At 45.2% G+C, this 20868-nt stretch overlaps 1 protein-coding gene across 1 annotated transcript in view; it reads left to right on the top strand.

The window, feature by feature from the left end:
* Positions 1 to 5697: 5697 nt before the first annotated feature.
* The window catches only part of ADAM19 (ADAM metallopeptidase domain 19), a 117694-nt gene continuing 102523 nt past the window's right edge, over positions 5698 to 20868 (top strand). Inside the window, exons 1-3 of the mRNA XM_040439940.1 lie at positions 5698 to 5847; positions 17775 to 17878; positions 18984 to 19054. Of these exons, the coding sequence (XP_040295874.1) occupies positions 5757 to 5847; positions 17775 to 17878; positions 18984 to 19054 (266 nt within the window). The 5' untranslated portion in view covers positions 5698 to 5756. The remainder of the gene's footprint in view (positions 5848 to 17774; positions 17879 to 18983; positions 19055 to 20868) is intronic.

Genomic DNA, 20868 nt, shown 5'->3' with positions numbered 1-20868 from the left:
GACGGTTCCGTCTTCAAATGCTTTCAGTACACTTGCGTTTTTCCGGATCCGGCAGGCACCTCCGGCAACGGAAGTGCATGCCGGATCCCAACAACGCAAGTGTGAAAGAGGCCTTAAAGGGATTTCCAGGACTCTTGTATTGATGGCCTAGGCTTAGTATAGGCCTGTGATGTCTAACCTACGGCACTCCAGCTATAGTAAAACTATGACTCCCAAGATGTACACTTGCTTGGCCGTTCTCAGAACTCCATAGAAATGAATGGAATGGAGCATGCTGGGAGTTGTAGTTTCACCACAGTTTGAGTGCCAGAGGTTAGCCATCACTGGTATAGGCCATCAAAATCTGATTATGAGGGGGGGGGGGGGGGGGGGCTACCAGCACTCATCAATATCTGATTACTGGGGGGAAGGGAGCAAGCACCCAATCTCTTTCACCAGGCAAAGCAATAGTTTGTTGTACCCGTGCCTGGTATTGCAGCTTATTCCTTTTCAGGACCAGGCACAGGCACTTCCAAATGTACAGCACTGTATCTGGTAAAAAATAAATGGGCCCCTCAGAACCCCAAGGATCAGATATCAACAGTTCCATTAATTATGTGGCTCTGTAGTGCCCCCTGCCTGTGAACCAGTTAATCTAGATGTGATTGTTCACTGGTGATGACACCTGACCCCTCCTAAGAATCCCCTATACTTAGTGCTTGGCAGCTGTGCCTGCTTCCTGTGGGGAGCAGCTGTCAGCAGTTCACCCAGGAGGACCAGAAATAGGGTCCGACAGAAATGCTTTAGATGAGAAGAATGTTCTGCTGCCAGAGAAGACGCGCTTTCAGAAATCACTGACGGTCTCAGCCCAGGATTTATTTCGGATGCTATTTTGATGTAACTGGTGGTGAACATCTCATTACTGTCCATAGAGATCCCGTGGCATGAGGCCCTTCCAGTTCTGTAGGCCCTCTGTGTGCCGCAGTACGGTGCCTTCGTGCAGCAGGATACCTCCATAACGCGCCATGTGTTGAAACGCGCCACATTTATTTTCTTGTGCACTTTAGGCCTCATGCACACGACCGTTGTTGTGTTCCGTTCCGCAAAATGGGGTTCCGTGATCCGTTTCCGTTTTTGTTTCCGTGTGTCTCCCTTTATTTTTGGAGGATCACCAGACATGAAGGAAAGTAAAAAAAAGTCTAAGTCAAGTTTGCCATGCAAATGATAGGAAAAAAATGGACGCGGATGACAATCTTGTGTGCCTCCACGTTTTTTCACGGTCCCATTGACTTGAATGGGTCCGCGAACCGTTTTCTGTGAAAAAAATAGGACAGGTTATATTTTTTTGACTGACTGGAACCACGGATCACGGACGCGGATGACAAACGGTCCGCAGAAAATCACGAAAAACGGAACGGACACGGAATAAAACAACGGTCGTGTGCATGAGGCCTTAAATGAATCTGTGAGAAAACCTCCATTAAGGGCTCGTTCACACGACCGTATGGCTTTTTCAGTGTTTTGCGGGCCGTTTTTAACGGATCAGTTTTTCAGTTTTTTGTTTCAGTAGTGTTTCTGGTTCCGTTCCATTTTTCCGTATGGCATATACAGTATACAGTAATTACATAGAAAAAATTGGGCTGGGCATAACATTTTCAATAGATGGTTCCGCAAAAACCGAACAGATACGGAAGACATACGTGGTACATTCCGTATGTATTCTGTGTTTTTTGCAGACCCATTGACTTGAATGGAGCCACGTGATTTGCGGGCAATAATAGGACATGTTCTATCTTTGAACGGAACAGAAAAACGGAAACGGAATGCAAAAAACGTCCCTTATACAGGACGCAAAAAACGTTCGTGCAAACGAGCCCTGTGGCATGTGGAGGTAGAGTATGGGATACAGATCGATGGATGGACTGCTCACTCAATCTTTACAGGAAGGTGCCTTTTCCATTGCTTTTGTCCCCCCCTTCTGTATCAGGGTACAGTCACACTCAGACGAGGCAAAATTTCACCAAATATCTTTGACGTATGGGGGGGGATTTATTATCTCCCTTGTGCCTCAAAAGTGATGTTAAAAAGTCACAAACTGTGGGTTTGCAGCTTTTAAACTACGACTTTTTAAAAGGCCTCATGCACACGACTGTGCCGTTTTTTGCGGTCCGCAGATCCGCAAAAAACTGAAGGTGCCCGTGTTGTCTGCCGCAATTTGCGAAATGGAACGGGCGCCGGCAATATAAATGCCTATTCTTGTCCGCAAAGTGCGGACAAGAATAGGACATGTTATTTTTTTAGCTGGGCCGCGGAACGGAGCCACGGATGCGGACAGCACATTCATTGAAATGAATGGGTCCGCATCCGAGCCGCCAAAACGGCGGCTCGGATGCGGACCCAAACAACAGTTGTGTGCATGAGGCCAAAAACTGTTGCATTTCAAAGATTTCACTCCACCCTCTCCACTTACCCTAAAGGGGCCGTGGCAAGGGCGGGAAGGGGGCGTGTTGGGCAAATGAGCAGAGCTGCCATATTTCTGTTTAGGTGCACGGACTGCAGGTCTGCGTCTCTTGTAAATTAGGCACATCCTCTGGCGGCGTAGGGGACAAAGCGTTGGTCTACAATATTGGCGGGACGAGCTGCTGTATTGCTGCTTGTCTCCATTACAGAATCTGCGAACTTTATACCTTTTTTTTGTCTTGAGTGTAATCACTTGTGTAATGAACCATTTCATTCTGCGCCACTGCAGAGAATTTGGAGCTCTGTGTCCGAAAAATGGGTGATTTCTATAAATATTAAAATGTGATATACTGATAGATCAAAAAAAACGAAATGAATCATCAGAGTGGTGTGGCCATTCACTTTAACCCTCCCATGCACCATCACGTTCCTGGACGCGCACAGCCCCCATTTTAATCTGCAGCTGCCCCTCGCTGGCACAGACTTGTTTTGACTTGTCGGTTTTAGAAAAATGGAGGCAGATCATTTATTACAGGAATGTAAGGATTGTTCGCCGGCAGATTGTGGACAACTGCTGTGTGTACCTTTAAGGATGCTGAGCGAGACAGCTGTCACGTAGGACAAGCATAGGCGCAGCAAATGGATGAAACTAGCAAAAAAAAATTATATCTAAAGTAGAAGAAACAGTTTAACACTTTCACTGCCTGCACACAGGTAGTTGCTCTGGGGAAATAGTGCCAGAGACACCCAGGTCTAAAGCACTATAGGTACACTGTGTATACATGTACTGGTGGCCTTCCACTAGGTGGAGCTGTGACAGGGACACAGAGACCAATGCATAGGAATTCTCAGTGCAGCATGACAGCTAATCTGCTTCTCTTAAAGGGAGTCTGTCACCTCTTTTTCACCAATATAAGGCCTCTTTCACACGACAGTATGGCTTTTTCAGTGTTTTGCGGTCCGTTTTAAACGGATCCGTTGTTCCGTTTTTTTGTTTCCGTTTCCGTTCCGTTTTTCCGTTCCGTTTTTCCGTATGGCATATACAGTATACAGTAATTTCATAGAAAAAATTGGGCTGGGCATAACATTTTTAATAGATGGTTCCGCAAAAAACGGAACGGATACGGAAGGCATACGGATGCATTCCGTTTTTTTGCGGACCCATAGACTTTAATGGAGCCACGGAACGTGATTTGCGGCCAAATATAGGACATGTACTATCTTTCAACGGAACGGAAATACGGAAACGGAATGCATACGGAGTACATTCCGTTTTTTTTGCGGAACCATTGAAATGAATGGTTCCGTATACGGACCGCAAAAAACGGCCCGCAAAACGGAAAAAAAAAAACGGTCGTGTGAAAGAGGCCTAACCAAGAGCTCTGCCCCACAGAAGTTTACATACACATTCCAAGCATACCTGTGTGCACTTTGTGTCTCTATTCCACGTCCAGGGTAAAGCACTTTTATTCTGCTGGAAAACAGCTCCCAAGTGCCCAGCTCTGCTGCTCCAAGTGCCCAGCTCTGCTGCTCCAAGTGCCCAGCTCTGCTGCTCCAAGTGCCCAAAGCATACCAGACTGATGAGGGGAGGGTTAGCTGCGAATATCTTCGGATTGGTACCAGCTAGAAATATGGCCTTGTTTGAAAGCTGGCATTCTAACCTTTCAAACGATACCAGAACCACAGCATTATATTCACTATATCAGAAGATATAGCCGTTAGAAATCGAGTCAGGAATGAAAGCTGTTTTTGCTTTCATTTTCAGCTGGGCACTTGGGAGCAGTTTTCCAGCAGAATAAGGCCTCATGCACAAGACTGCAAATTGCTGATCCGCAAAACACGGATGGCGTCCGTGTGCGTTCCCCAATTTGCAGAACGGCACGGACAGCCATTGATATAAATGAATCTGCATGGGGATGAATGATCACAAAGAGTGATCGCTTGTTCCCATACGGCTGAAATGATTGCTGCATGTAAATACAACTCTCATCTCTGCTGACGATCAGGCATTTAGCAGGAGCGTTGTTTGCCTGTGCATTGGCCTATAGACTAGACCAGGGATCAGTAACCTCCGGCACTCCAGCTGTTCCGAAACTACAACTCCCAGAATCCTCCTTTCACTTCTATAGGAGTTACAAGAACAGCTGAGTCAGTGTGCATGCTGGGAGTTGTAGTCTCACAGCAGCTGGAGTGCCAGAGGCTGCGGATCCCTAGACTAGACAGTCAGTTATCTCCGTGGTCGATGCTGAATGATAAATCTGGTACATCTTTGGACGGTCTAAGTTACCACGTACTGGTTGGCTCACTTTCAGACAAAGCATACCCCAACTTTCATTGTGGTGAAAGTCGTGGTGCGGACCCACTGACTTCAATTGGTCCGTGATCCGCAAGATGCGGCCAAACGTAGGACATGTCCTATCATTTGCGGTAGAAGCCCTTGCTACTTGGGCATGGAGGTCCCACGGTCATGTGAATGCGGCCTGAGATACTTTTTATGGCCTATCTGCTACTCCAGAACTTCTGATCATCCGGCACCTATCAGATCCTGTTGGCGCCAGATAAGGCTAGGGCCACATAACATTTGTGTACAGTATTCTGGTTGTCTGTTCCGGTAGAGGAGAAGACTACCGGAATTACCGTATCTGGTATAACCGGACAGTGCCAGATCCCCATTGACTTTAATTAGATTCGGAGGGTTTCCTCCATGAATGGCGGCTTTCTGCTGGAAAAATACCGCAGCGAGCTGGAGCGCCTATCACATCTCGCCAGTCTTGATATCACCTGCGGCGCTGGGGTGTGCGCTTAATGTATGACGAGGCGGCGGAGGAGCCTATAATCTACAAGCTGGTGTAGATTTCATCATTTACTGGTATAAATCTGCTGGGGCCCTACCCAACCCCCTTTTTTTGGAAACTGGCAATAACAGCATAGATTACAAGAATAGAATGATCCCCATTTCTCAGCTTTACTGCTTATATGTGTGCAGCCATTATTATTTTTATTTTTTATTAATAACAGCAAAGAAACATCAATTGTGACTGAATTTAGTGGGGATGGAGTTTAAAAGGTTGCAAACCCTTTTGCGACTGTTCTGGCACAGAAGCCATTGTAAATGACCCCACAGAGAAAGCAGCAGCTGAGCAGTCAGGGCTGTGCAGGTAACACTACAGACGAGGGACCGGTGCTCCAAATAGCGGAGGAGGGGGCTCCCTGGTGTCATCGCCTCAGAGCCCGCTGTGTGGGAGGGTCCAGCGTAGGGCGGCACCGGGCACCGGGCTGCATGTGGACTCGGGCAGAAGAAGCCGGGGGTCCCGCGCATGGAGGACGGAGCTGCATGGCCCGGGGGGACCCGTGTCTGGATGGGGGTCTGGATGGTGATGATGCTGGGGACACCTGTGACAGCAGCAGGTGAGTGTCCTGAGGAGCTGACTGCCTCCCGTAAAGCGTGCATGGGATGTGTATACACTGCTGACTGCTCCCATATATGTACATAGGATGTGTATATACTGCTGACTGCCTCCTATACGTGTACATAATATGTGTATATACTGCTGACTGCCTCCTATACGTGTACATAATATGTGTATATACTGCTGACTGCCTCCTATACGTGTACATAATATGTGTATACACTGCTGACTGCTCCCATATATGTACATAGGATGTGTATATACTGCTGACTGCCTCCTATACGTGTACATAATATGTGTATATACTGCTGACTGCCTCCTATACGTGTACATAATATGTGTATATACTGCTGACTGCCTCCTATACGTGTACATGGGATGTGTATATACTGCTGACTGCCTCCTATACGTGTACATAATATGTGTATATACTGCTGACTGCCTCCTATACGTGTACATAATATGTGTATATACTGCTGACTGCCTCCTATACGTGTACATGGGATGTGTATATACTGCTGACTGCCTCCTATACATGTACATAGGATGTGTATATACTGCTGACTGCCTCCCATATATGTACATGGGATGTGTATATACTGCTGACTGCCTCCTATACATATACATGGGATGTGTATATACTGCTGACTACCTCCTATACATGTACATGGCATGTGTATATACTGCTGACTGCTTCCTATACCTGTACATGGGATGTGTATATACTGCTGACTGCCTCCTATACGTGTACATGGGATGTGTATATACTGCTGACTGCCTTCTATACGTGTACATGGGATGTGTATATAATGCTGACTACCTCCTATACCTGTACATGGGATGTGTATATACTGCTGACTGCCTCCTATACGTGTACATAATATGTGTATATACTGCTGACTGCCTCCTGTAAAGTGTACATGGGATGTGTATATACTGCTGACTACCTCCTATACCTGTACATGGGATGTGTATATACTGCTGACTGCCTCCTATACATGTACATGGGATGTGTATATACTGCTGACTGCCTTCTATAACTGTACATAATATGTGTCTATACTGCTGACTGCCTCCCATAAAGCGTACATGGGATGTGTATATACTGCTGACTGCCTCCCATATATGTACATAGGATGTGTATATACTGCTGACTGCCTCCCATATATGTACATGAGATGTGTATATACTTCTGACTGCCTTCTATACTTGTACATAATATGTGTATACACTGCTGACTGCCTCCCATATATGTACATGGGATGTGTATATACTGCTGACTGCCTTCTATACCTGTACATAATATGTGTATATACTGCTGACTGCCTCCCATAAAGCGTACATGGGATGTGTATATACTGCTGACTGCCTCCTATACATGTACATGGGATGTGTATATACTGCTGACTGCCTCCTATACATGTACATGGGATGTGTATATAATGCTGACTACCTCCTATACCTGTACATGGGATGTGTATATACTGCAGACTGCCTCCTATACGTGTACATGACATGTGTATATACTGCAGACTGCCTCCTATACGTGTACATGGGATGTGTATATACTGATGACTGCCTCCTATACGTGTACATAATATGTGTATATACTGCTGACTGCCTCCTGTAAATTGTACATAATATGTGTATATACTGCAGACTGCCTCCTATACGTGTACATGGGATGTGTATATACTGATGACTGCCTCCTATACGTGTACATAATATGTGTATATACTGCTGACTGCCTCCTGTAAATTGTACATAATATGTGTATATACTGCAGACTGCCTCCTATACGTGTACATGGGATGTGTATATACTGATGACTGCCTCCTATACGTGTACATAATATGTGTATATACTGCTGACTTCCTCCTGTAAAGTGTACATGGGATGTGTATATACTTCTGACTGCCTCCTATACATGGGATGTGTATATACTGCTGACTGCCTCCTATACGTGTACATAATATGTGTATATACTGCTGACTGCCTCCTATACGTGTACATGGGATGTGTATATACTGCTGACTGCCTCCTATACGTGTACATAATATGTGTATATACTGCTGACTGCCTCCTGTAAATTGTACATAATATGTGTATATACTGCTGACTGCCTCCTATACGTGTACATGGGATGTGTATATACTGCTGACTGCCTCCTATACGTGTACATGGGATGTGTATATACTGCTGACTGCCTCCTATACGTGTACATGGGATGTGTATATACTGCTGACTGCCTCTTATACGTGTACATGGGATGTGTCTATCTATCTGTCTGTCTGTCTATCTCTATCCTGGTTTGATGAACACCATTTCCATCCATCAGTTGAATGGAGTCCTATGGGTATGTTTGGTGTATGTGCAGTATACAGGGCTGAGACATGATGTGAACAGAGTCCTAACCACATGTAATAACAGTTCTGGAGCATCTAGTCTTCTCACTCTGTGCTGTGCCATTTCCTACTAGAAGGTTACAAATACATTGCCAGCAGTCTGCAGTAACGGTACTGCTGGGCGTTACCAGTAGCGCGTGTGTCTGATTCAGTGTTGCTGGTGTCAGACTGTGCAGGGACACACCCCTAGCTGGTAACACCCCTCTGTACTTTTACAACTGTTCCAGATCTGTTATTACAGGGATAATACAAGTAGTCACTACAACAGACATGTCAGGAGAGGTGAGAGGTCCTCTTTAACTTGCAAAATTGTGCATTCGCTTCCCTCTGCATGTGAGCGGGGCTTCGACCACACGGGTTCTCCGCAACATCTGCCCATATCCTCGGTGGTATTGATTAATATGAAAACGACATATTTATAAAATGTGCAATAATTCATACTTTTTAACAGCTTGGACTCATTGAGCTTTGACTTTTTTTTCACACAAATTGTAGTATTTAAAGGGCTTAGGCTCCCCACATCGTTATAGAAAAATACAAAAATGAATATCCTATAAGGACTGTCATTCATCTTCTCCAGAATCCTGAATGGCGAATCATTCCCTGTTTCCTTTCACAGCTGCCTAGTATACCATATAGTATATTGTATATACCATTCAGGAGTCTAATAGGGTTTCTTATATAATGTTATTTGCTGTATTGGATTTTACAGTATAGTTCTGTATGGATAAGTCAGGGTTAACACTCCTGACTTTACTCTTGTAGGAGGCTAGGAGATGGACCTAGGTCCGCTTCTAGTTCAGAGAGACTTTACTGCAGTGAGAGGAACATTGCTAATATACCCATTCCAGGCTGTGACACAGTCCTGGCCACCCGTATTTTAACCCTGTACCTCTCAGCCTGGGTATTACAGACACGTTTGTGAGAGCCTTACTGCCAACCTTAGATTCTGCAGGGAGAGAGAAAGATAGAGAGAAGGAGTACTACAACCCCCATCATTGCTCATATCCACATATTGCTATTGGGAACGATTTGCACTGTGAACTGTTTGGAACTGTGTTTAAAATCATTGGATGTACTACAACCCCCATCATTGCTCATATCCATATATTGCTATTTGGAAAGATTTGTATTGTGACTTGTTTGGAACTGTGTTTGAAACTGTTGGGTGTACTACAACTTTCATTCTGCACTTTAGTAAACAGGGACTTGTCTATTTTCTAAAATTGACCTGGTTACTTACTCCAGCACCCTGCGCCAGCCACAGCACCCGTACCAAATGCATAACACCAAGGGCACCCCAACTACCATTGGGCAGGAGCCGCAACATCAGGGTGTGCCCCGAGGGGAGAAAAGGTGTGCTCTCCTGTCACTGCCCACCTCTAGGGAGCATTAGGCCTCATGCACACGACCGTTGTTTTATTCCGTGTCCGTTGTTCCGTTTTTCGTGATTTCCTGCGGACCCATTGACTTTCAATGGGTCAGTTGAAAACTCAGCTAATGCACCGTTTGTCATCCGCGTCCGTGATCCTTGGTTCCAGTCCGTCAAAAAAATATAACCTGTCCTATTTTTTTTCACGGTAAACGGTTCACGGACCCATTCAAGTCAATGGGACCGTGAAAAAAACGCGGAGGCACACAAGATTGTCATCCGCGTCCGTTTTTTTCCTATCATTTGCATGGCAAACTTGACTTAGACTTTTTTTTACTTTCCTTCATGTCTGGTGATCCTCCAAAAATAAAGGAAGACACACGGAAACAAAAACGGAAACGGATCACGGAACAACGGAACCCCATTTTGCGGAACGGAACACAACAGCGGTCGTGTGCATGAGGCCAAAGTGTGAGGACTGCCACTCTGATTTGTATGAAAGACTGTCGCTGCCAAAGCCAATAACACTACCATCATCCACTCCGCTCCTCCTGAGCCGCAGCAAAAGCTAGGTGCATACTCCAGGTGGCTGTCATGGCAGCCATATTGGTTGTATGTACTTGGCTGTGTGTACATCGGATGTGTCGTGTCTTCATACATTAGACATGTGGTATGTACTTGGCTGTGTGTACATCGGACGTGTCGTGTCTGCGTACATTAGACATGTGGTATGTACTTGGCTGTGTGTACGTCGGACATGTCGTGTCTGCATACATTAGACATGTGGTATGTAGTTGGCTGTGTGTACATCGGACGTGTCGTGTCTGCATACATTAGACATGTGGTATGTACTTGGCTGTGTGTACATCGGATGTGTCGTGTCTGCAGACATTAGACATGTGGTATGTACTTGGCTGTGTGTACGTCGGACGTGTCGTGTCTGCATACATTAGACATGTGGTATGTACTTGGCTGTGTGTACATCAGATGTGTCGTGTCTGCAGACATTAGACATGTGGTATGTACTTGGCTGTGTGTACGTCGGACATGTCGTGTCTGCATACATTAGACATGTGGTATGTATTTGGCGGTGTGTGTACTTCGGACATGTCGTGTCTGTATACATTAGACATGTGGTATGTACTTGACTGTGTGTGTACATCGGACGTGTCGTGTCTGCATACATTAGACATGTGGTATGTACTTGACTGTGTACGTCGGATGTGTCGTGTCTGCATACATTAGACATGTGGTATGTACTTGACTGTGTACGTCGGATGTGTCGTGTCTGCGTACATTAGACATGTGGTATGTACTTGGCTGTGTGTACATCGGACGTGTCGTGTCTGCATACATTAGACATGTGGTATGTACTTCACTGTGTGTACATCGGACATGTCCTGTCTTCATACATTAGACATGTGGTATGTACTTGGCTGTGTGTACATCGGATGTGTCGTGTCTGCATACATTAGACATGTGGTATGTACTTGGCTGTGTGTACGTCGGACTTGTCGTGTCTGCATACATTAGACATGTGGTATGTACTTGGCTGTGTGTACGTCGGACATGTCGTGTCTGCATACATTAGACATGTGGTATGTACTTGGCTGTGTGTACGTCGGATGTGTCGTGTCTGCATACATTAGACATGTGGTATGTACTTGGCTGTGTGTACTTCGGACGTGTCGTGTCTGCATACATTAGACATGTGGTATGTACTTGGCTGTGTGTACGTCGGACATGTCGTGTCTGCATACATTAGACATGTGGTATGTACTTGGAGGTGTGTGTACGTCGGACGTGTCGTGTCTGCATACATTAGACATGTGGTATGTACTTGGCTGTGTGTACGTCGGACGTGTCGTGTCTGCATACATTAGACATGTGGTATGTACTTGGCTGTGTGTACGTCGGACGTGTCGTGTCTGCATACATTAGACATGTGGTATGTACTTCACTGTGTGTACATCGGACATGTCGTGTCTGCATACATTAGACATGTGGTATGTACTTCACTGTGTGTACATCGGACATGTCGTGTCTGCATACATTAGACATGTGGTATGTACTTCACTGTGTGTACATCGGACATGTCGTGTCTGCATACATTAGACATGTGGTATGTACTTCACTGTGTGTACTTCGGACATGTCGTGTCTGCATACATTAGACATGTGGTATGTACTTGGCTGTGTGTACGTCGGACATGTCGTGTCTGCATACATTAGACATGTGGTATGTACTTGGAGGTGTGTGTACGTCGGACGTGTCGTGTCTGCATACATTAGACATGTGGTATGTACTTGGAGGTGTGTGTACGTCGGACGTGTCGTGTCTGCATACATTAGACATGTGGTATGTACTTGGAGGTGTGTGTACGTCGGACGTGTCGTGTCTGCATACATTAGACATGTGGTATGTACTTGGCTGTGTGTACGTCGGACATGTCGTGTCTGCATACATTAGACATGTGGTATGTACTTCACTGTGTGTACGTCGGACATGTCGTGTCTGCATACATTAGACATGTGGTATGTACTTGGCGGTGTGTACTTCGGACGTGTCGTGTCTGCATACATTAGACATGTGGTATGTACTTGGCTGTGTGTACGTCGGACATGTCGTGTCTGCATACATTAGACATGTGGTATGTACTTCACTGTGTGTACGTCGGACATGTCGTGTCTGCATACATTAGACATGTGGTATGTACTTGGCGGTGTGTACTTCGGACATGTCGTGTCTGCGTACATTAGACATGTGGTATGTACTTGGCGGTGTGTACTTCGGACATGTCGTGTCTGCGTACATTAGACATGTGGTATGTACTCGGCTGTGTGTACGTCGGACGTGTCGTGTTTATGTGAGGCCGCCTGGTGCGGTTTATATATAGCCTACTATATATAGACGTGCGGTGGGGAATTTGCAGATCCTGGTGCTGAGGGTGGGTGCGTTCTTGGCACAGGCCGGACTTGTCACTTACTTGTAGTCACTGATCAGCTATCATGAGGTGATTTTTAAAGATATTTTCGGTGGATTCAGCCGAGAGGATTCTGTCATCTCCACAACATCAGTCACATTCTGGGAAGGCGGCCATATGTGTCAGACGTGCCGGACGTTTTATGAGGGAAGTATCCCTGTAGAGTGGATCACACCGAAGGCGAACATTTCTGTCCTAGTGATAAAGATTGGTAACATTGTTTTTTTGGGGGGGTTGTAATCCCACTATCCCACCTCTAGAGCCTGGCCCCAACTGAATCCTTTTAGCATCCACGTATGGGAGCGGTGGCTGGATATATGTGTGGCCCTCTCCCTATATAGGGCTTATTGAGATAGCCAAACCAGCTATTGCAAGGGGTGTAACAAAAAAATGCTGCACCCCAGATTTGGAAATGGCCATCCTAGTAAATTTGGCGGTCATTTTAAATTTAGTATAGGTCCAGTGATCATTGATGTCTACTTAGCCCCTTAAAGGGGTTATCTGAGATTCTGATATTGACGGTCAGCTGTTTGCAAAGGCCAGTGACATCACCAGTGACGTCATGTTCATCGGTTACATGACCTAGGCGCAGCTAGTTGTTCGGGTTCAGAGCTGAACCCGGACATACCTCCATTTTCACCCCGGCAGCCCCCCTGACTTGAGCATCGGAGCAGTTCATGCTCCGATGCTTTTTTTTGCCCTGCGCTAAATCGCGCAGGGCAAAGGCATTTTTTGGAGATCCGGTGACGTACCGGGACTCTCCATGGGGCTGCCAGGAAGCCCGGTGACGTCACCGGCACTGATGGGCGGGATTTCGCGCTGTCCTAGTCAGTAAAACGGCTAGGGCAGTGCTAAAGCCTACCCATCAAAGCTGGTGACATCACCGAACACACTGACGGGCGGAAGTTTCCGCCCGGCAGTGTGTTATTGAAAACAAAAGAGACCTAGCCCTGCGCGATTTAGCGCAGGGCAAGGGAGCGCATCGTCTCATGAGATGCTCCGATGCTAGCCTCAGAGGGGCTGCCTGGGTGAAAATAAGGGTATGTCCGGGTTCAGCTCTGAACCCGAACAACCCCTTAAGTCAATGCATCTGAGCTGCAATACCAAACAAGGGTGCTATAGATTGTACGGCTCTGTGCCTGGTAAGCTGTGAGGAGGCTGAGCCACACGGCCTCTTCAAACAGCTGATCTTGGGAATTGGACCTCCATCGATAAGATATTGATGACCTGTATATATCTCAGACGACCCCTTTAAGGATGCAGTGACGCAGTAGACACAGAAGTTCCACCAATCAGACGTTATCTCCGTCAATATCAGTTTGGTGAGAGTCCTACACCCCACAACCCCTCTGATTTGATACTGGAAATACACAGCTCTGTCCATCGTGTAGTGGACACCGCTAGTGACTGCAGTGCTGCTCCCATTGAAGTGAATAGAAGCAGCGTTGCAGTTAGGAGCTCTGTCCACTACACTATAGTGTAGTGGACAGAGCTGTGTAGTTCCGGCGTCAACTTTTATTGGTGGCGGTGCGGGGGGTCGGACCTCCATTGATTTGATAGTGATGGCCTATCGTGAAGATGAGCCATCAATATCAATAACTTTAAAGACGCAAAATACTTTTTTTTCATTGTCACATTCTAAAAGCCATAATAAAAATAAAATAAATTTCCAATGAGTTTTTTTTTCAGGATGAGTTGTGTTTTTCAGTGGCAACATTTCGGGGTACATGTAACTTTTATTAACTCTTTCCTGGAAAGGGGTGGAGAAAAATAACAGCAATTCTGACATTGATTTTTTACATTTTAAATTTTGTGCCATTCGCCCTGCCCATAAACAACATGTTACCTTTAGGGCTCATACACGCGGCCCTTGTGCAGCCGTTCCGTGCATTGGGGACCACAATCTGCGGTCCCCAATGCACAGACAAGGTCCGTGCGGCGGCCGGGACAGATCGAGACCCATTCAACTTGAATGGGTCCGAGATCCGTCCGCACTGCAAAAAAATAGAACATGTTCTATTTTTTTGCGGTGCGGAGGCACGGCCAGAAACACCACGGAAGCACTCCGTAGTGCTTCCGTGGGGTCCCGATCGGTGCTTCTGTTCTGCACCGCACTGCATCTCCAGGTTTGCGGACCCATTCAAGTGAATGGGTCCGAATCCGTGATGCGGGCTGCACACGACTGGTGCCACGTGTATTACGGAACCGCCGTATGGGGCCGCAATACGGCCACGGCCACACAACGGCCATGTGCATGAGCCCTTATTCTGCAGGCCAGCCTGATTTTATAGGTTTTTGTAATGGGCAAAAGTATTTTTGTATTTAATTAATCAATTCATATTTTTAAAGTTTTTTTTGGGGGGGGGTCTTAAAGGAGTCCATTTCACAATTTTCTCAAAAGTGCTGTAAACAGGGGTTGTGCCTCGGAAAAATGAGTCTAGCCAGCAAAGGAAGCAATATGGACATTCACAATACATTAGTAAGGGCCTTGTATTAACTTTGTCTACATGATAAATGTTATTTACTGAAGCGAGACAACCCCTTTAAGATCCATGAAGTTATATTATGAGTGTTGTGTCAGAGATTCTTAGTAGCGGAAACCTCGAAAGAGTATCAAAGGGTGTAGAGCCACAGCCACATCCTGTTAGGATTCATTCGGTGGTCAAACTCAAAATCTTCAGTCTCCATCTCATAGATTTCCACCTAAAATAAAATTAAATCTCGACCATGTCTCTGCAGGGGTTAGCAACTATATGTCCCAGTCTCCTACACTGTAAATCTACCTAGTTATGAGCAATAATTTTATTACTGCAACTCTGATTCAGTGCATATTCTGCAGTGACAACCTGGGTCGGGGCTAATGGCTGCCATTTCTTGTCACATAGACTACATGGAGAGAAGTACTGGGACACACCTCTTAATCAGTAAATGCAGGTGCTTTATTCAGTCCTATTGCCACAGGTGTTTAAAATCCAGGCCCTTACTATGCAGCATGTCTTTAGGCCTCATGTACACGACCGTATTTTTCATCCTCATTTTTTATGGATAGCACACTGACCCATTCATGTTTAAGGGGCCATGCACACATCTGTATTTTTTGTGGATCTGTGTGACAGTTCCGCAAAATTTAAAACATGCCCTATTCTGGTTTATATTGTGGACGAGAGCACTCCTTTCTATTGAAGGGAGAGGAAAAATTCAGAATACACACATAAGATATCTGTATTTTGCAGATTCGTTATTTGCAGACCGAAATACCGACGGGTTGGCCAAAAGGGGGTAGTAGTCCTCATGGTTCTGACGCTTCCTGAGCCACACAGTGGTAAGGAAGGGCGCACCTTTTACTCCCTTTGGGGGACTCTTTGTCTCTTGGAACCTCCTGCCTTGAGTATATTGGGATGCCCTTACTGTTGATAATATTAGAGGTGCAAGGCAGGGTTCCCTGAGGTGTGAGTAAATGACGGCGGCAGTACAGATGAATTACACAGGCACTGTACACATCAAATTCAGTGTTCACAGTTGGCAATTGTGATTCCCAAGGCAGTATCGGGAAGGCCGGTTTCTCTCCAGGTAGTACAGTTGTTTCTTTCCGTCTCTATCTCTAGATACATTTACATACCCCAGTATCCTCAGAGGAATACAGTCTCTGGACAGTAAATCTTTTCTGTCTATTTGATATAATGGTAAACCTGAAGCTTATTACTCCCACCAGCATGCAGAGATGTCCGTAGCCTCAATATAGGCACGTTACCTTTCTCTGACATGTTCTGCAGTCCGCTATACATTCTATAGGATCTCTTCCCTTCAAGGGCTGGGACGTAAATTGGCACTGCTCCTTAGCTGCTGACTCATCTGCAGCTTACGCTAGACTGAACTCACTTCCTCCTGGAGAGGAAGGGGAGGAGCCAGCCCTGTCTAGCCGCTAGGGAACTTACATACACAGCCCAAATGCAAGAAATGCTGTGACATTAACCCTATAACCACTTGTGGTGGGGACACTGCACAGGTAGCAAAACATACATTTGTGAAAGAATGAGTCTTTGTAAAGAGCTCACTGAATTCCAGTGTAATAGTATGCCAACATTACAAGTCAGGTTGTAAAATCTCTTCCCTCCTAGATATTCCATCATCAGTTGTGACTGTCATTATTGCAAGGTGGAAGCGTCTAGTAACCCCATCAACTCAGCCTCAAAGTAGGCCGAACAGTCTGGATTTCTGGCTCCCTGTCGTCCGTCCAGTGCAGGGCCTGGACCGACACAGGGATGTCCTCTTTTTCTGTGTCATCATGCTCAGACAGCAGCATTGTGTTGGCTTAGCGAGGCCTACAATGTCCGGCTTAAAGTGGCAGGCCATGTAAAGTTTTAGAGCAGGGTCACCGTGTGCATAACAGTCACCAACGAGTTCCAAAACTCCTCTAGCATTTACATTAGCACAAAAACTGTGCGCCGGGGACCCCATGGCATGGGTTTCTATGGCCAAGCAGCTGCAGCATCAGGCAAAAGGCCAAGCTTCAGATGGAGTGGTGTAAAGCACGTCACCACTGGCCTCTGGAGCAGTGGAAACGTGTTCTGTGGAGAGATGAATCAGCCTGAAGGATGAGTCTGGATTTGGCAAATGCCAGGCGAACGTTACCTGCCTGGCTACATTGTGCCAACTGAAGTTTGGTGGAGGAAGGATGATGCTATGGAGTTTTTTTTAGGGGCTAGGCTAGGCCCTTTAGTTCCAGTGATGGAAAATCTTAAAGGGCATCTGTCAGCAGTTTTGTACCTATGAAACTGGCTGACCTGTTACTTGTGTACTTGCAGCTGAAGACATCTGGTCCCATGTTGATATGTGCCCGCATAGTTTTAGTATATGCAAATGAGCCTCTAGGAGCAATGGGGGTGTTGTTATTACACCGAGAGGCTCAGCTCTTTCTGCCCTCAAATGATGCTCCAGAATGATTTTTCTGGGAAATGTATTTAGTAGAACAGACACATCCAATCATTTTTAGGCATGCTGACATGTTATGTTACTGCTAATATGATGTACTGGGCTTGACAGGAAATCTAGCAGTAGTGAGCAATTCATTTCATTTTTCTGTCCGGTAAAACAGTATTATTTTTATTAATTTTTTTTGCATATTTTCCTTTTGCTGAATCTAAATTCCACCCTTTCCATTCCAGGAACAAGTCATCAGTCTCATCTTGAGAAGATTCGGTCGCATTCTGAAGTAATCACCCCTCGCTGGTTGACGCCTAGTGGTCTGCAAGATAAACTCAGTGACAAAGTGAGTAGGTTGCGTGCAAAGCACAATGTCTGCTATGAATAATGTGGCATCTGATAATCCAGAAGTTCTGAGAATCTGGCACAGAACAACATGGTCGTCTTGAATTTTACAAAATCAGAACAAGAAGACTCTGGTTTGTTAGCTTGTAGGCACACCAGGACCGACACTGGTTTCAGCCGCCGATACAGCATTGTTTGCTGATGATAACCATCTTAAATAAAGACCCAAAAAATTATTTCTCACCATATAAATGTGATCTCATCTATGCATAATTCTGTTCATCCTGATCTCCCTGGTTCATGAACAGACTTCCAGAAAAACAGTGACGACTGGCACACACTCACAACAGTGAGCAGGAAGAATACACTTGCAGATTAATATGCCATTCATGCCCACTGACAAGATGAGTCATTTGTTTTTTAGTGCATGAGATCAAAATGACTTTTAACATCTAAGGAGAATAGAAACATTTGGGGACTTACAGGTGAAACTCGAAAAATTAGAATATCGTGCAAAGTTCATTAATTCAGTAATGAAACTAACATATGAGATAGACTCATTACATGCAAAGCGAGATATTTCAAGCCTTTATTTGGTATAATTTGGATGATTATGGCTTACAGTTTATGAAACCCCAAAGTCACAATCTCAGGCACCCTTTGCTCAGGGCGTATGGATTAATTAGCTGACTAGAGTGTGACACTTTGAGCCTAGAATATTGAACCTTATCACAAAATTCAAATTTTAAGCTGCATTAATGCAATTCCTTTTAAGTTGCATTACTGAAATAAATGGACTTTTGCACAATATTCAAATTTTTTGAGTTTCACCCGTATATGTTCCGGTTACAAGGGTTAGAAAAATGTGGAGGGCTGTATTCGTCTTGAAACAGCGCCACCCCATGTCCACAGGTTGTAGGTGGTATTGATGCTGAGCCTGATTCACCTCGAAGGAGCTGAACCGCAGTACCAGACACAACCCATGGACAGGGGTGGCGCTGTTTGTAAGCTTGCGCAACCTGTGTGAACAGAACATACAAGTCTCCAGATGGTCCTGTAAAGCCCTTGTGTATTTTTGGGAGTAAGTTTTATGTTTTATTTAACAGTATCCAACATATGCAGAAGTGATGGTGATGGCTGAAGGGAGGAAGATGATTCTAACTCTTCAGAGAAACGAGTGAGTAGGAAGTCAAGCCATAAAGTGCAGTCAAGCCATAAAGTGCAGTCACGCTGCGGTATTTTGTCCTTACATCAGTTTTGCATCACATCATCCTATATTAATGCTCCACATGTCCCCTGTGCTGTGACAAAGAGCACCCCTGTGAATACAGGCAGAAAATTGAAATGACCATTTAGATTGTATGTCTCCTGGGGGCAGTGAATGGATGGAACGCTAATGTATGGATTGCGGCATACATTACACATCCACTAGTCAGAAGTTATTTTTCAGTGTCCTGTCCCTTTAAGTGTCAGCGGCTGCCAATCACTGATATAGATGTCTCCAGATCTTAAGAGCTTCCTGCCTCCTGTCATGGGGGTGAAATAACGGACTCAGTCTTTTACGCCAGAGGACGCCTGGGTTAAAAGAAAATCCCAGATCAATTTATTGAAAGCAACAATAGGACCATTTGTAGGAAGTGCAGAGAAAAGCAATGCCAGGGGTTTATCTTTGTAGGCCAGATATAACTTCCTGCAGTCTTCTCCTGACACAATGCCTTGAGGAGGACCCATCCCCTACAGGACACTCCAGATTACACTGGACAAATGTAAAATCGTGTCCATATTACCGGGTGTGACAGTAACGTCTTCCAACTGTTTCCTTATTCCGGCTAAAATCTGCTGTCATTTCACTGCCAAATAATTCCCATTTATGGCCCAATAGACTTGGACAGGTTTTCTGGATTGAGTTCAGGAGGTTCACACTGTGAAAAAAGCTTTTCTAATATTCTCACCGTTTAAATTCTGCTCGTCCCCTTGCCAGCTGTCATCAGGGTCCACCGCCGATTCCTATGATCATTGCAGATCACTGACTTGTCATCCTGGGTCAAATGATTGCGACACAGTGAGGGCTCCAGTCCTTTGGTGGCCCCAGTGACCAGTGCTGCCGAATACATAGAGAATATTTCAGAATTGTATTTTTTAATAAAATTTTTGTTGTTCGCTAATTTTGTAGGGAAAGTATTTGGCATAGCAGGCCAGCCCTTTTTTTTGGCAGCTCCTTTCAGTTTTCGTTTTTTTGGTTTTGCATTTTTTCCCCAAGGAAAGGAATCCAAAAACATCTGACTTGTGCATTTTTTTTTTTTAGATGTTTTTATGGCATTTTTGATCAAATAGTAGCGTGTGTCATGAACTAGTCACATGACTGGATGCTATTGAGCAGCGCCATCTTACTTCTCTATCTGCCCGGGTGGCGTTCATCCCCCCTCTGTCTTTGATGTAAGTTATTAAGTAGTAACACTTGTTTTAGGTTTTATCATTGGATCATGTAGGGTATTTATGCAGTGCATTAGCCCATTTGCAGCTTTCCTCCTGAGGAAGCAATGCAAACCATTTGTTGGGCTTCTGTCTGGGTGCCATATTTTGGGTCTATATTGATATTACTACCTTTTTGTGGGGTGGTGTTTTTGTATGAATATCAATATCTGTGAATTGTTCTATACAAATATAAATTATTGCTGATTGCTTAGTCGTTTCCCATTCTTTCTGTGGCACGTTGTATGTGGATTGTGTATCTGCCTAATATGTATTTTAATTATTGCACACTACGTTGAATTATTTTATTAATTATTAGTAGCAGTGTACGTTTTTCTATCATATCTGTAACAGCGGATGCGGTGCGCCCCTGTTCCCCTGCTTGCTGCCGCAGTCCTAGGCGCTGTGTTCAGCGGTGATCTGCGGCCAGTGCTTCCCATTCACTGCTGCAGTCCTGGGCTCTGTCTGTGTAGGTATTGTTGTTCTGAGATCCGCTCCACAGTTTCCTCTCAGCCCTAG

This window comes from Bufo bufo, chromosome 1 (assembly GCF_905171765.1).
Source record: "Bufo bufo chromosome 1, aBufBuf1.1, whole genome shotgun sequence".
Lineage (NCBI taxonomy): Eukaryota > Metazoa > Chordata > Amphibia > Anura > Bufonidae > Bufo > Bufo bufo.
Note: the sequence above shows the minus strand (reverse complement) of the source record. Positions and strands in the feature narration are given on the sequence as shown.